The sequence below is a fragment of the Gracilinanus agilis genome, chromosome 2 (assembly GCF_016433145.1).
Source record: "Gracilinanus agilis isolate LMUSP501 chromosome 2, AgileGrace, whole genome shotgun sequence".
Classification (NCBI taxonomy): Eukaryota; Metazoa; Chordata; class Mammalia; order Didelphimorphia; family Didelphidae; genus Gracilinanus; species Gracilinanus agilis.
In genome coordinates this window covers 383,292,672-383,309,569 of record NC_058131.1, presented here as the reverse complement: position 1 = coordinate 383,309,569, position 16,898 = coordinate 383,292,672, and the positions used below count along the sequence as shown (strand labels likewise).

The following is a 16,898-nucleotide window of genomic DNA, read 5'->3' as shown; positions in this document are numbered from 1 at the left end:
GGTCTCTAAAAGGTTTGCCATCATTGCCCTAGAGCAGTGATGGGCAAACTATTCCCTGAAGGCCAGATCCAGGCTGTAGTTTGCCCATCACTGCCCTAGATTGTTATCTTCCCTTTGGTCCCAGACTTCTCCCAACTTTAGCCTTTTGGTATTGGCTGAATATTGTCACCTGCATTTAAGGGGACCCAATTTGGCTGTAAACAAAGAGCTTATGGTTTTAGCCCAGGGGCAAATTGACCTTAATCCATGTAGAGTCCTTCTTCTGCTAGTTAAAAGACATTATTGATATAGGTTATTAATAAGAATCATTACCATAAAATCTTATCATGCAAACATAGCTGACCAAGCTATAGAAACCCTTAACTTTGGCCAAAGATATAGTTCTCTGTTTAAGTTCTATGCATTTAAGCTAGCCATTGGTATTCCCCAATAAATACTTTATGTATTTAATTAAAGACATATACATATCAAATGCAATTAAGATATTTGTTATCTTTATCTAGAAAAAGGCAGCTTTCCAAGTACTATTTGTATTGGCAACCAAACAACTTAAAAAGAATAGAAAACTCTACATCTAGATTTCCATCTTTTCAGATGGAAAGAGAGGAAGTACAAAGGGGAAAGGAGAAGGAGCCATATCACTAGCTGCTGGGATCTCTGGTCAAAAGAAAATTCATCCATAATAGGGCATATCCTATACCTTGCTCTGTGTTCTACTGTCTTTCTCCCCAGCCAACCTTATCCTATCTGCTGAGATGATATTACCAGAGAGTGTCCACCATACATATTACAGCTTCTTGGAGCCAGAGGTAGGAGTTGAGTGACAGGTGGATACCAAAGGTAGATGAGTAGCTTGGCAAGACTTCAAAATAAAGGTGATTGCCCACTGGTGAGTTAAGAGGATGTCTACCCCCAAGCATATGAAGACTTCCCCTAGGGAAATGAGTGGATGAGAATGATTTGCAACAAAGGCAGCTAAAACAGGTACTATGGGGTGCTTAGAACTCAATCAGAAATCAAAGACACCTAGGTCATCCACTGCACCCACAGAGCAAGCAGGTTTTGAAATAAGCTTTGAAGGAAACAGGGATTCTAAAAAGCAGAGGTGAGGAAGGTGCACATTCCAGGCAGGGGATACAAGATCTATGCAGAGGCACATGGTATGAGATGGAATGTCCTGTGTAAGGGCAAGCAAGGAAGCCAGTTTAGCTGAAGTGAAGGGAAGTGACATAACATACTTGGGCAAGAAGGTTGGAGCCAAGTTGTGAAGGGCTTTACATATCAAATAGAGGATTTTGTATTTGATCTAGAGGTAATTGGGAATCAGTTGTTGAACAGGGAAATGACACACCACAATCTATACTTTAAGAATATCACTTTGGCAGTTTTGTGGAAGATGGATAGAAAAGAGAAGAGCTGAAGCAGGGAGACCCATTAAGAGGCTATTGTTATATGGTCTAAGTGAGAGATAAGGGCCTGAATTAGGGCAATGATATGTAAATTAAGAGAAGGCTATAGATATAATATATTGTGAAAGTGGAATAAAAAAGACCTGGTCACTGATTTGCTATGTGTGGTGATGCTAAGGACAATACTGTTGTTATGAACTGGGTAACTGTGGTGGTAATGACCTTGGTAGAAATAGAGAAGTTCAGAAAAGAGTTGGAGGGGATTTTGGAGTGGGAAGGTGAAAGAATTGTGTTTTGGATGCCTTGAGTTCTTGATGCCTTTAGGGAAGATTTTTAGCACAACAATTCACTTACAATCTAAGGAAATGAGAGCACTGCCCAAACAGAGAAATTTCCCAGTCATTAAAGGAATACATATGGCATCACTTGTATCACAAATATTAAAAAAAGAAAAAGACAAAACCACAATCTCATGCTTCTTTCAATGTCATAAAAATTAAACAATTAGAATCATAATCTGATTTATCTTTAAGGTAATCTTCTCTGTATCATTGCAATTTTAGTATATATGCTGCTGAAGCAAGCACTAGTTTATCCTTTAAGAATAAAAACTTGGTTAAACAGGGTCTGCAGGTAAACTAAGTCAAGCCACATATTAAATTGCACTCAATCAACTTATTTTATCTTGGGTCCTTGCTAATCCCTGTAACTATCTGATCCACAGAAACATTTTCCTTAAAGATTGTGGAATAGGGCTCATTCCTGGGGAGTTCTGCATAGGGGTTCCTCTTAAATTTGGTTTTCTGGTAACTAGGTTACCATTAAGAGAACATTAGGTGAAAAACAATTCAAACCTCAGAGAGCTAACTTTATATTCTTTCTTTCATCGTTGTTCTTAATGGAAACATTTGAAAGTCAAATACATATATATGTACATATATGCTAGTTCTTAGAGAAAATGATCATTTCTCAAATGAAGTTTGCCATTAAAATTTAAAATTTTTACATCTTTATCATGTCACATTTTTGTCCTATTTCTTACCTCCCCCAACTTAAATCATCTAGAAACAATGAGATACTTTAAGAACCCAATTTTATGGAATATATAACTATTAGAGGCCATAAATTCAGGGCAGAAAATGTGAAACAGTAATATCTTTCATAATTTCATCTAATTATAGTAACTCAGAAATGTTGAGTATTACAAGTAGGATTACTAAATATATAAACTTTTATAATTCACCTGCCCTTGTTATAGAAATTTGCTATGAAATGAAAAAGGAGGGACATGTTATAATAATTATTAAATCTATAATAATATATAATCTAATAATATTACTATATTAATAATAATATATTATGATGTAATAGATATATCAAGACTGTCCCTTCAACCACAGACCAACCTAACATAAGTATAACAGGATAAAACTTACCTAGCTCTTTTTGATTCTAGGTAATCAGTTATAGTTAACTTTTAATTTGGAATAGCTAGTCATACAGCCGAATTCCATATTATTCACAGGGTATCATAGCCAGGCTCAGAATCAACCAATTGGAAAATTTTCCTGTTCAGAAAGGAAATAGTATAGTGTAAAAACTGAATCAAGAGTGTTCTACCATCACATTTACTAGGCCATCCTCTCAACTTTCCTAAGCACAGCCATCTACTTGTAGCAGTTCTTAGATTATACTCTCTTTGAGAAGCAATTTCCCTTGAAGGGCAGATTATTAACTTAATAACAATTCAAATAATTATACCTGAAATCAAAACTAAACAATCTCAAATCACAGTCCCAGGAGTTTTTTTCTATTATTGTAGCAATCACAGTTAATAATAAATACATATAAGCTTTATCTTACTCATCCTTTCTTATTTAAATCTACTTTGGGGCTGAAATCAATCAGAAATTAAGTAAATAATCACAATCTGCAATTACACATATAGTAAATATTTTACTCAAGACTCAGAAAAACACAGCTTACTGTAAGCTTTGAGGCTGACAGATGTCCATAACCTTTAAAGCAAAAATACAATCTTTAAATCCAAGATTTATTCATTCTAAGTTGGCTTAAAGATGTACTTTCATAATTTTCAAAAGTAATGGTCAAAGAATCTATCAGATAAAAATCACTTTTTATAAAATGAATTCGTTAAGTCCCTTTTTTTCATTAAATCACTTCATTATTTTAGAACTTCACAACATTCTTTCACCAAATTATCTTAAAGAATTTGTAAGATTTTATGACCTCACCAAAACTACAGAGAACTGAAAATATGGTAAGTCCCTAAAGAACTTCAGAGAGTTCCAAGAACTTTATAAAGTCTGTGATACTTCCCCCAGTCTTTGTTCCTTTGTTCAAACTCTATATGATATAGGATGATGTGTGAAATTATTCACAGCAAGGTTAGAGCTACCCTTATTGCCAAATTAGTAGAATACTTGAGGCTAACTCAAGAGATCAGGGAGGTAGCACTGCCATCTGTTAAATTTGGCCACTAATTCTTCAGCAGATCTCTGTTTCTCTGTGTCTTTACTTTCTCTTCCTCTCATATTTTCCCCAAACTTCCTATGATAATTAGAAAAAAAACAGACACTAAGTCTATTCTGGGGGCAGTTGCCTTGATATCTTGGTGAGTATGTCATCGAGATCCAGTACTTAAACATAAGGACAGCAAATTCAATCATGAGACCTGCTGTGAGAGATTCCTTTATCAGATAGTTGTGTTGTCTTGTCTTGTCCTGATACAATTCAGTTGATTCAGCAACTCTGACAAACTGACCACCTAACATTAGTTCTCTACCCTTTCCCTTAGGACTACCCCCAAGTTAATGAGGGAACCTCGAATAGTCATATAAACTTATCTAAAGTTGGGAGTGGGTTAAACACTCATATCTCAACAGTGGGGAAGGCCTTTTTCTTCCTCTTTATCCCCCCTAACAGTATTGTTTGTTGATTCTATTACTTTGGAAGATTTCTATATAGCCAGTCATAAAAACTATAATGTAAAAAAAAAAAAAAAAAAAGCAAAAAGGGAGTTTAGAGGGGCAGCTGGGTAGCTCAGTGGAGTGAGAGTCAGGCCTAGAGACAGGAGGTCCTAGGTTCAAACCCGGCCTCAGCCACTTCCCAGCTGTGTGACCCTGGGCAACTCACTTGACCCCCATTGCCCACCCTTACCAATCTTCCACCTATGAGACAATACACCGAAGTACAAGGGTTAAAAAAAAAAAGGGGAGTTTAGAATGGTGGGAAAGATTAATAAAGTTTCATTCTGTTAAGGTGGAAAAACACAGAACCACTAAGATGGTGAGAAAAAACAAATCTTTAATCAGGTAAGAGACAAGTTTGTAATATTTGGCCACCACACAGAGTCAAGCACTTAAAAACCCAATGACTCTGGGATTTTGGAAACATTGTCTCTGGGAGAATGCACCGCCAAAGATGATTCTCCAAAGGGTAACAGAACTTGGGGGATCTTATATGCCTTTTGGGGGGAACAAGGGCAGGAAAGAATGAATGACTACCTCTACATCAGATACAAGGAAGGGAAGAGCCCAGGGCATGACTGACAGGAAGAGGCTGATGCTTTGCACTAACTACAAAAGGATATTTCCAGCTTGGGGCTGAACTACCAGGTTAATGTTGATAAAAATTTTAAAACTAAACAAGGATACTGATTACTAATCTGATCCAAACTGGGATCATTAAGTACCTCAAATTCTAGTGTTCAGTTCAGAGGTAGTGTCAGTCAAGTCACTCAGGTCAGTCAGGGGCTTCCCACAGGACAAAGGGGCAAACTTGAGTTTTCCAAGAATAGAATTGACAAATACCTAAAACAGTTCTCTCAGATTTCTGTAATCTGATGCTAAATTCTCCTTCTCATTAAAAGCAGGAATTTACTCCCATTTCAGACTTTCAATAGATAAGATTTTAAGAAGGAAAAAAAAAGGAAAGAAAAAACTCTTAAAGATTCTCTCATTTCATCCCTAGCCAGCTTAAGGCTGCAAAGATAAAGACAGACAAGCAAAGGTTTCTTCTCTTTCAAGGAAACTTTTTTCTTGGTTGGTAGAAATTTATGGCATTATAAACTAGAGCCTAAATTTGTAACTGAAATATAATCTCTTTGCCATACATTTCCAAATTTTGAAGTTTTTTGTAAATGTTAAAATATTTTGAGATAAGAATGAGAGATTATCACCATAAATCTTTGGAACAGAGCTAACTGAAAGTAGTGGGCTCTATCATTTGAGGTGCTGGCAGCTAATGACCCTTAGAAATATCGAGATTTTAAATTATACTATTTGTGATTGTAAATCCAGATTTGTTTTGATTTTGTCCTGAAACTAAATTATAATGTAGTCTCATTTAAAGTGATATAATTGTGATATTTGACCTTTTATAGATAGATCAGATTTTAATGTAAATGCACTTGATAATTGGCAGTATTCTTAGAAAATACATGAATAAAAATTCTGTACTGGTTTTTATTTGTTTGCTATAGTAAAATTCCCAGGTATTTTCCTCCTTCTCCTATCCTCTGCACTGGAGAAGGCATCATTTGACTAGGAAAAAAAAATCAGGATCTACAGATACTATAGCTCTAGGGGAACAGGGGAGCGTGGATAGTGAAAGAAGAAATTATTTTAATTCACAGAATTATTAAACGGTTCCTGAATACCTAAGTGTCTATGATTGGAGAGGTCAGGATGGGAAAGAGTATTGGACTAGAAGTCAAGAAGTCTGGCTTCTAGTCTTAGTCCTAAAGCTAGCTGGTATTTAAAGGAAGGCAGGGATGCTACTACACAGAGATGCAGAGGAAGAATTGTCCAGGCTAGGTTACACTCTCCAGGGCTAAGTATCTTGTTCATAGAACAGCCAGAAGGCCAGTGTCTCTGGATCAAAAAATATAAGGTGGGGAGTAAGGCATAAAATCGACTGGAAAGGTAGAAGGGGACTATGTTATGAAAGATAAGCAGAGAATTTTGCATGGGATCCAGTAGGCAATAGGATGTCACTCAAGTTAATTTGAGTATAAGGAATTACATGGTTGAACCAGCACTTTAGGAAAATCACTTTAATGACTGAATAGAAGATAGAACAGAATTGGGAAAGACTTAAGGCAGGTAGATACACCAGCAGGCTATTGCAAAAGTCCAACCTGTGAGGTGATAAGGGTCTGCAGCAGTGATGGCTATATCAGAGGAGAGAAATGGTCATATTGGAGAGAGAAGTGTGGCAGCAGATTGGATTCAGGGAAGGAAGGGAGATGAGAAATAGTGGGGATTTAAGGAAGACACTTTTCATTTTCCCTGGACTTTTTTCTCTATATAACCAGGAGATTGTTAGGTGATAAGAGCTGACATTTATGTAGTACTTTCAGATTTGCAATGTACTTTAATATATATAATTCCTTTTGATCCTTACAATCAACCCATGAGACCTCACTCTGGGCAAATTCTCATGGGACAGAGGCAAACTTGGAGTCTCCAGATTTCAAGTTGACAAGCCCCCTATAAGATAGGTGCTACAGATATTAACCTCATTTTATAGGAATGTGAGGCTCTCCAAGGTTGGGACTTGCCCATGATATAACAATCAAGGGTAGGACTATTTCTTTCTTCTTTCCGATTTGCCCAGGATCTCCTATCTAGTGTCTGAGGTACTGTCGGATACAGTCCTCTTGGCTCCATTCCCTGATACTGAACTGCAAACTTCCGACGAGCAGGGGCTGCGTCTTCACTGGGTTCCCCTTCCCCACCCCCACCCGGCTCCGGCCCATGCCAGTGCAGACCACAAAACACTTAAAAGTTTGGTGAACTGGACTAAAAAAGATGAGAAGCTTGGCCAAGAGGAGCTATCGGAGACTTTCGTAACTGCGGTTTCTGCTGGAAAGTGGAAAAAGAGCCAGAGAGAGAACCTGGACAGAGGAAAGGGAAATCTCCCCATTACGCCTACATAGAACGCAAGATGAAGTGGACGTGAAAGAGTAGAGTACCGAGAAGGTCCTCCAGGTGGGCTAGAGGAGCCAGGTCGGGAAAAGCCACTTCCGGGGCGGGGCGTTTTCTTTTCCTCAGGCCGGAAATGTGGGTTATAAACACTGCCATAGTCGTCTCTCGTGTCAGTTCAGCCGTTGCTCCCTCCTGCCGTAGCACCGCCGTTATCAGCAGGAACGTCATGGCGAAGAGCAAGTTCGAGTATGTGCGGGACTTCGAGGCGGATGACACATGCCTAGCCCATTGCTGGGTGGTCGTGCGACTGGACGGAAGGAACTTCCATCGGTAAGAGCGCTGCCCTGGGGCTCGCGTGGCTCGCATGCGCTTCCGGGGCGGGTCCCCTTTCACCCTTCCCTTCCCTCCTCCCTCTCCTCTCTTGGTCTACGCTTCCAGCCGCCCACTTCCCCTGCTCTGTTACCACGGGAACCCCACAGCCAATGAGCTCTCGGTAGGAAGCGTCACTGACTCACCCACCGGAGTAGAGGCCAAAAGCTTGGACCTGGCCATTACTGAAGTTCAAAGAGAAGATTCTGCCCTCATGAGAAGAGAAAACTGGCCTGGGAGGAAGATCTCTTGGGTTTCAGTCTTAGCTCTGCCAGTTTACTAGCCCTGTGGTCTTGGGAAAGTCACTTGAACTATTCAGCTAACTTTTCCTTTTTTTGGAAAAAAGGACCCAGGTCCAACAGTTCTTTAACTAGTCATCTTGGGAAGGGGGCTAGGATTGTTATGAAGAAAGGGCTTTGCTTTATATAGATAGGAGCAGGAATTATAAATTCTTCTTGGGGCTTAGATTGAAAGTGAGCTTAATGTGATTATCAGCAGCTCAGAGAATTGATGGCAAAGTACAACCCCTTCCCATGATATCGCTTCCCTCAGGTTAACGAAATAATTCTATGCCCAATCTAAAGAGCACCCCAAAAATCTTTTAAAAAACAATTTAGGCTTTTGGGGATGTGTGTGGAAATTATACAGGAAATAAAAGACTCTCCTTGCCCTCTGAAAGGCAAAGAAACAGATTTTGATTATGTCCCCATATTACTGTTACTTGAGGTAGGGACTTATTTTCCTTTTCCTCTGAACTGAGGGAATTAGAATAAATGGTTTCTAATGTTTGTTGTATCATTTTATATTGATTAAACACCCAAACTTGCAAAACTTTAGTTTAGGGGGCAGCTGGGTAGCTCAATGGATTGATAGCCAGACCTAGGGATGGGAGGCCCTAAGTTCAAATCTGGCCTCAGACATTTCCCAGCTGTGTGACCCTGGGCAAGTCACTTAACCCCCATTGCCTAGCCAATACACAGTATTGACTCCAAAATGGAAGGTAAGTGTTTTAAAAAACAAAAAAACAAACAAACTTTAGTTTAACTGGTTTCCACAACTTGTCTAAATGTGCCAGAATCTACCTAAGGAGACAGGGCAAAGGAGAAATAAATATGGCATAGAAATAAAGGAAAGATAAGGTCATGGAATAAAACCTCACTTTCCTTCACCAGGTCAGAGCAGGAGAAGTCTTTAAGACAGAAGTGATGATAAAGTACTGTTACTTTTGGTAGTCTTTAACATGGCATTAAAAATATTGCTCAAACCACATATGATTTCCCCTTGGTCATATGGCTTGAATCTCAATCTTCCTGATTCTAAGTCCTGTATGCCACTTTACCTCTACAGTGTTGCTGTTCCTATTTTACATTAATTTTGCTTAACTTTCTTTATGAAAATTCACCTTTGTTTCTCTTCCTTCCTACAATGAAGTTTTGCAGAAAAACACAACTTTACAAAACCCAATGATAGCCGAGCCCTGGACTTGATGACTCGATGCGCCCAGACTGTAATGACAGAGCTAGAAGATATTGTCATGGCATATGGACAAAGTGATGAATATAGCTTTGTATTCAAAAGGAAAAGCAATTGGTTTAGAAGAAGAGCCAGGTAATTCCTCTTGACATCTCCCTCTCTTCCTGTCATGTAATTTTCTTCAAGAAAATGGACAGCTCTTTTACTTTTGTCATAGATTTTTCAACATTTCCTGTTTGTTTTTATAAAGATTCCTGGCATCTATTCATTGTTATTCCTTTCCAAATCTTCCTTTTCCTTTCCTCCCTGAAGTCTTGATTTCTTGGTTGACTTGCGATTTAAGACTCGTAGGGATCCAGCTTTTGGGATAACATCTCATTATTTAATAAAAAATGCTGGGAAAATTAAATAGGTAGAGACCAGTGTCTCACACCCTATACCAAGATAAGATCAGAATGGGTATATAATTTAGATATAAAGAGTGCTACCATAAGTAAGTCAGGAGAGCATAGAACAGTTTACCTGGCAGATTTACGGAGAAAGGAAGAGTTTCTGAACAAACTAGAGAAAGAGAGCATTTTAAGATGTAAAGTGAATAATTTTAGTTATATTGAAGTAAAAAGCTTTTATACAAACAAAACTAATGTAACCAAGATTAGGAGGGAAATAACAAACTGGGAAAATGTTTTATAACAAATTTAATAAAGATCTCATTTCTCAAATATATAGAAAACTAAGAAAAATTTATAAGAATACATACAAGCCATTCCCCAATTGACAAATGGTCAAAGTATATGAAAAAGCAATTTTCAGATGAAGAAACCAAAGCTATCAAACATATGAAAAATATTCTAAATCACTCTTGATTAGAGAAATGTAAATTAGAACAATTCTGAAGTACCACCTCACACATAGTAGATTGTTCAATTTGACAATAAAGGAAATCGATAAATGTTAGAGATGTGGCAAAATTGAGACACGAATGCATTGTTGGTGGAGTTGTGAACTGATCCAACTATTCTGGAGGACAATTTCGAACTATGCCCAGAGGGCTATAAAACTGTGTATACCCTTTCATCCTGTAATATCACTACTGGGTCTATATCCCAAAGAGATTTAAAAAACAGGAAAAGATCTACTTGTAACCAAAGTATTTATAGCAGCCCTTTTTTGTGGTGGCAGAGAATTGGAAATTGAGAGGATCTCCATCAACTGGGGAATGGCAGAACACGTTGTGGTATATGTTGGTGATGGAATACTATTTTGCCATACGAAACAATAAGCAAGGTTGTTTCAGAAAGAGCTGAAAAGATCTGCATGAACTGATACAGAATAAAATAAGCAGACCTGGGAGAACATTGTATGCAGAAACAGCAATATTGTACAATAATCCACTATGAAAACTTGGCTATTCTCAGCAGTGCAATGATCTGGACAATTCTGAAAGATATATGACAGAGAATGATATCTACCTTCATTGAAAAAACTGTTGAGTTGGATGGATGTGGATCAAAGCATACTATCTTTCACATCAGTGTATTTGCAATTTTATTTTGGGGTTTTGATTTTATGAGTGTGCTCTTACAAAAATGGCCAATATGGAAATGTGTTTTGCATAATACATGTATGGCCCAGATCAAATTGCTTGCCATTCCTGTGTGGGGGATGGAAGGAATGGAAAGACTATTTGGATCTTTTAATTTTGGAAAACATATATTGAAAATTATTATTACATGTAATTGAGAAGATAAAATCTTTGAATTAAAAAAAATTGCTATAGCCCCCTCCCCACCAAAGACTGATAGGGACTAGAAATAAAGCAATATGAAATTGATTTAAAAAAAACAAACCCTGTTTAGGTCTTGCATAAACTACAGTGTTTCTTTGGAAGGGCTAAATGAAGTTTGAGGTATAGTAATGTGAAATATGATATCAAATAAATTAATGGGTTCTTAGGCTTTTTTAAAGCTAAAGATATTTTTCTTTTTCAAAACATTGTTTGAAATATGTTAATACATGTATAACCCAGATTGAATTGCTTGTCAGTTCCCAGAGGGGAGGAGGGAAAAGGGGAGGGAGACAAAATGGATTATATGACTTTGGAAAACTTATGTGAAATTTTGTTATTAAAATAAAAATTTTAATAAAGAAAAAACATATTAATCCTTTAAGAGAGTCATTATGATATAGCTGGGAAATGCTAGACTAACAATCAGGATATTTAAATACTAGTTCTCTCTCTTATTTATTACCCCTATAACCTTGCTTAGTTAACTTCTCTTTGGGTTTCATTCAGTTGAAAAAATGAGGTTTAAACTAAAGGAGCTATAAGATCTTTTCCATTTCAATAGTCTGTGACTTACTTAACACATCCTATCTTTTCTCTCAACTTGCAGAACTACTACTGTAGTTTGGGCCTTTATAATTCTCACCTAATATTTGAGAAGTATTGTAATTGTTGTTTCTCCTTTTGGTCTGTTTCCTTTCAAATTCACAGTTGCCAAGTTGATGTTCCTAAAACACAGATTTGAAAATGTCACTTCACTGTTCAAATAGCTTACTGTGGCTCACTATTGCTTCTAGTATCAAATTCCTCTGATATTTAAAACTCTATTGTAATCTTTGTTACTTCTCCTTGGCCTCCTTCCTTTTGCTGGCCAATGCATTTTATATCCTATCTCAATACGTAGGCATAGTTTCTCCCTTGTGCTAGGATTGCTTGTTCATCTAATCTGTGTAATTTCCTACAAAATAAAACTCAGTGCCACTTCACAAATGAAACCTTTAAAAATTTTCCCTGTTCCACCAGTTGCTAGTTTCCCCCAGATTATTGGTATATATTTTGCATATCTTATCTGTTTGTATGTTCTTTTCCCCCAGTAAAATGTAACTTAAAGTAGGAATTCTTTTGTTTTGGTTTTTGGTTTTGTTTCCCTAGCACCTTCCACAATGCCTATTGTTATTGTTCAGTTGTTTCAGATGTTTACCTCACTTGGGATTTTCTTGGCAAAGATACTGGAGTAGTTTGCTATTTCCTTTTCCAGATCAAGAAACTGAGGCAAACAAGGTTAAATGACTTGCCCAGGATCACACAGCTAGTAATTGTCTGAGGCCAGATTTGAACTCGGGTCTTCCTGATCTCAGAATTGGTGCTTTATTCACTGTGCCACCTATCTACCCTATTACATAAAAAATGTTAAATGCATTAGCTTGAATTGAATAACTGTGGAGAAAAATTATTAATAGTTCAGTTTAATGGATGTTATTAAAATATAGGGCACTGTTCTAATATGGAGGAGGTGAAAGGTACTTTCCTTACAAACCCTGAGAATTTAAGTATTATAAGTATTGCCATCATATAACCAATTTCTTTATTGTACCCCCCAATTCCTCAGCTATGTAAAAAGTAATATAACAAGTTTTCTCTCCCTGTTCTTTCTTTGTACTTACAAGTAAATTTATGACAAATGCGGCCTCTCAGTTTGCCTCCAGCTATGTCTTTTATTGGAAGGATTACTTTAAGGACCAGGACCTTCTATATCCTCCAGCCTTTGATGGAAGAGTCGTAGTATATCCTAGCAACCAGACCATAAAGGACTATCTCAGTTGGCGACAAGCAGATTGTAAGTATTTTAAAATACAATGAAGTTCCAAGGCCTTGAGCTGTTTAATATAAACTATTTTTGACTATATTCATTTGACTAGCTTCTGAGGAACTTAGAAAAAATTAGGAACTTAAATCAAATAACTTTGGAAATGTTCACTTAAGGCATTTTTCAATGAAAAGAATAGTATTAAAAGTAACTGAAAATAAGGATTTGTCCACCAATATTAACACTTGTCCTACACATAGTTATTATTATTCCTATTGACTCCCAGAGGAGCTTAGGGCCGCAACCATCTCACGCCAACGGACTCTATTCTGGGCAACTTCCCCCAACTGGGCATATCTTTGCCAGGCCTGTTTTGGCCTTCCAACTTTTCTCCTCCCTGGTGGGTTCCATATTTTTTTTTTTCCATAGCGTCCTGACTGATGGGATACTGAATTGTTCTTTCCCAGAGTCTGGTATTGGAGATCTTTTCAGGCCATCTGATGTTCAAGATTTGACGTAGGCCTGGAGTTTGTTGGCTTTTGCCAGCACGCGTTGTGGACTCTGTTGGAGAGCAATCTTCCAGACTAGGCGATTGTTGGTTTTGTTGGTTTAATGAGGTTGCAGTTTCTATAGCAAGTGAGATTTTTACAGGGTGAGGTTGCTAGCCTTGCGCCCAACCCTCCTCCTTTTTCAGCCGGGCTTGGGACCGTCCTTGGCGGAGTTCCTACACATAGTAGGCATTCTAAATTTACATTGAACTTATTAAAAAAAAATATATATATATACTTATATATATTTTAAATATATACACACATATACACAAATGATAATGCCTCTGAATTCTCCATTTAAAGTAGAAAAGTTTCTTCTTGGTGGGGGAGAGGGAAGTGGTGGGTGGTGGTGGTGGTGGTGGTAGTGATAGGAAAGTGATTTCTTTGGAATATTAATGTTGCATAAATATTTTTGAACTTTTTCTCTACAGGTCACGTTAATAATCTTTATAACACAGTTTTCTGGATGCTGATACAACGATCTAAATTAACACCCGCACAAGCCCAAGAAAGATTACGAGTATGAAAATGTTACTATCTTATTCTTAGCCTATTTAATTTTCCTAGCCCATAATGCTATCTTTGATAGTCCAGAAAATGAGTATTAGAGGTAAAAAGGACCTAAAAAGAAGTCATCTGTTCCATTTCTTTCATTTGAAAGAACAGGAAACTGAGGCCCAGTAGAGCAAAAGTCACATAAAAAAAAAAAAAAAGGTGGAACTGCTATCTAAGTCCCCTGGCATTTAGGCCAATGCTCTTTTCTCCATGCTATGGCTTCTTCCAAGATAATAGAGAATGCTGTTTGTTTTTAAAAACCACCTAACCTCTTTTAAATGAGGCTTTTCCCTAGGTTATGTGCTATTTGAAAAGACTGTAATGGAATGCCATTAAAACACAGCTCAATGGCATCCACATTCTGATAAACACAAGATAATGTGATGCAGTAGAGAAGAAGTCTGGCTTTTGCTTTCAGAGCACCTGGATTCATATCCTGGTTCTGACACTTTGTATGTGATCTTGGGTAAGTCACTTAACCTTTAGGCCTCAGTTTCCTTATCTAAGAGAGAACTGTATGAGATGACCTCTACTAATGTTCTTTGTGGCTCCTAATCTGTAAACCTATGATCAAGTCCAATGCAGGACTAGATCTAGTAAAACCACTTATAATGTGCTTAGCTCATAACATTTTTAAGTGTAGGGATTGTTCATTTTTGGCATTTTTATGTACCCCAAGCTTTTAGCATATAGCCTGGCAGATAGTAGATATTTAATAAATGCTTGTTGACAAGTCAAGTGTTAGTCCTGCCCTTCAGATGATTAAGAAAAAGTTACACTGTTTATATTCTCACTGAGATTACTATTGTGGCTTATGAAGCCACTGGTTCAATAATGACAGATGGAGAGTTTTATGATTTTAGAAATCAAATTGATTTGAGTTCTTTAAAATGCAGTATATTTCACAGTTACAGATAAAAGCTCTTAAAGCATTTTTAAAATTTCCCTTCCTCTTTTTGGTTTACTATCTTATTGGCATAGATTAAAGGTATAGTTAAGGAGGATATTTTTAAAAATACCTTTTTTTGTGCTTTTTTTTAATCTTAGGGAACACTTGCTGCAGATAAGAATGAAATTTTGTTTTCCGAATATAACATCAACTACAATAATGAGCCACCAATGTTCAGGAAAGGAACTGTACTGATATGGAAAAAGGTAAAAAGTATTATTCTAGGTGGAATGGGGCAAAGGAATAACCACAGCTTCAGAGCAGTTCTTGTACTTTTAATAAACTATTAGTAATTGCTTAAGTTTTTCTTGTTGGCTGCTAATTCTGGGCCTCTCTTTATAACTGTAGTTGTACATACATGAAATGGTGTTCATAAGAAAAAAGATGCTGACTATTCTATATTTTATAAGATCATTCTGAATGTTAGTGGCTGGAATGCCTATTACATAATTTAGATCATAGAACTGTAGGACTAGAAGGGGCATGAGGAATAATTTCATTTTGCAGATGAGGAAAATTAAGCCTCTGAGAAGTGAAATAATTTGTCCCAAGGCCAGCAAGAAACTAGACCTCCTGTCCAAATGTTCATGTAAATCTGTAAGTCAACCAGCATGTATAAAGTCAACAAAATATTTCTATAATGTTTATAGGGGGAGTTATAGGACAGATTCAGATTCAAATCCTAGCTTAGACAATTACTGTTTACACGTTTTTTGGACAGGTTAACTTTTTTTGAACCTGGTTCCTCAATTGTAAAATAAATATGAGTAATAAAACACATTAAAAATGTAAGCTGTTAAGCAAAACTCCACTGGGGTAAAAGATAATTTTTTTTTTTAAAACTATAGGTATGGAGGTAAGGACATTCATCCTGCCTATTTTTTTAATACCAATGAGTGTTTGGGGGGAGAGATTGGTGTTATCTTCCCAGTTTTTAATAATCTCTTATAATTTGCTAAACTGTTATTTGTAGATTAAAGAAGTAAAATCCAAGGAAATCAAGCCTCCAGGAGAAACAGAAGGAAAACAAGTTGAAGTTACACGGATAAGGACTAAACCAGTTGCTTTACACTGTGACATCATTGGGGATACTTTCTGGAAGGAGCATCCTGAGATCCTTGAAGATGACAGCTGACTTGTTTGTCTTTCCTTTCTTGTGGTTTTCCATGCAGGCATAGGATTCTTGCTAACTGTCCTCCCTCTGAAATTGGGCAGAGTTCTGTGAAATACACATGTTATGTAAACAGCAGTAAGAAATACATGTTTTAAGGAGAGGGAAGGAGTGTGGAAGAAATAGCACATCTTACTCTTCTGAAAGCAGGACACCTTTTTGTGTACCATAGAAACATGGTTCCATCTGCAAAAACAGAAATAAAATTGTGTTACTATTTTTGCAAAGCAATTAAGCTATATCTTGCATAATTAATCTTTTTAGATTGTGGTATAAATCATTTTTAAAACCGCCACCTACGCCTAACTAGCTTAGAGGTAGGATACAGTGACCTTGAAATTCTTACCTTTCTAAATGATCTGTAAGCAGTTCTCCTTGGCAGACCTGGAAATAAACATGGATTTCATGTTTATGAATTATATGTTCTTTGTGTCTTTCAATTATGGTAACTCTAGATTGACCCACTGAATATACTCCAGTTGGTCACTAAGCAATCAATTATTCTGTTCCTGTAGCCTCTACTATTATTTTCAGCTTTCTTCTCAAGAGTAACATTTCAAGTCCAAATTTCTAAGAACTATGCACAGTTTTGGGAATGAGAAGTTCAGAGAAAGTGGGTACAGACCTGAGTACTTCCTTGCATTTTTCAACAGAAACTAAATACCTACTATGTTAGGGGAGATAAAGTTTGTATAAGTGATGGTCATTCCTCAAGAAGATCTAACACAAGAATAGGATACCAACACATAAATCTGCTTATCATAACTTTATTATATATTTTAAAGACAGCCATCTTCAGTTTCTGGATAGCTTTTTCTACTCACAAAGGTGAAGTTGCTCCAGTTCTATTTCTTTTATGGCTCTTTAAATAAAGATT

The 16,898-nt window shown here is 36.9% G+C and overlaps 1 protein-coding gene across 3 annotated transcripts; it reads left to right on the top strand.

Moving 5' to 3' along the window:
• Nucleotides 1-7,523: 7,523 nt before the first annotated feature.
• Nucleotides 7,524-16,437, top strand: THG1L (tRNA-histidine guanylyltransferase 1 like). 3 transcript variants are annotated; one of them, XM_044661752.1, is made up of 6 exons: nucleotides 7,524-7,690; nucleotides 9,161-9,337; nucleotides 12,656-12,825; nucleotides 13,778-13,866; nucleotides 14,949-15,056; nucleotides 15,824-16,437. In XM_044661752.1, the coding sequence occupies exons 1-6, from the start codon at nucleotides 7,587-7,589 to the stop codon at nucleotides 15,983-15,985; spliced, it is 810 nt and encodes a 269-aa protein (XP_044517687.1). In that variant the 5' UTR covers nucleotides 7,524-7,586; the 3' UTR covers nucleotides 15,986-16,437. The 3 variants fall into 3 exon arrangements, with proteins under 3 accessions (XP_044517687.1, XP_044517688.1, XP_044517689.1); XM_044661753.1 differs by lacking the exon at nucleotides 7,524-7,690 and adding an exon at nucleotides 7,843-7,853; XM_044661754.1 differs by lacking the exon at nucleotides 7,524-7,690 and having other exon boundaries at nucleotides 9,173-9,337; nucleotides 12,751-12,825.
• Nucleotides 16,438-16,898: the final 461 nt, after the last annotated feature.

Coding starts and splice junctions, on each gene's coding strand:
- THG1L (XM_044661752.1), top strand. CDS start 7,587: ATGGCGAAGAGCAAGTTCGAGTATGTGCGGGACTTCGAGGCGGATGAC. Junction 13,867..14,948: donor AAGCCCAAGAAAGATTACGA/GTATGAAAATGT, acceptor TTTTAATCTTAG/GGAACACTTGCTGCAGATAA. Junction 15,057..15,823: donor CTGTACTGATATGGAAAAAG/GTAAAAAGTATT, acceptor TGTTATTTGTAG/ATTAAAGAAGTAAAATCCAA.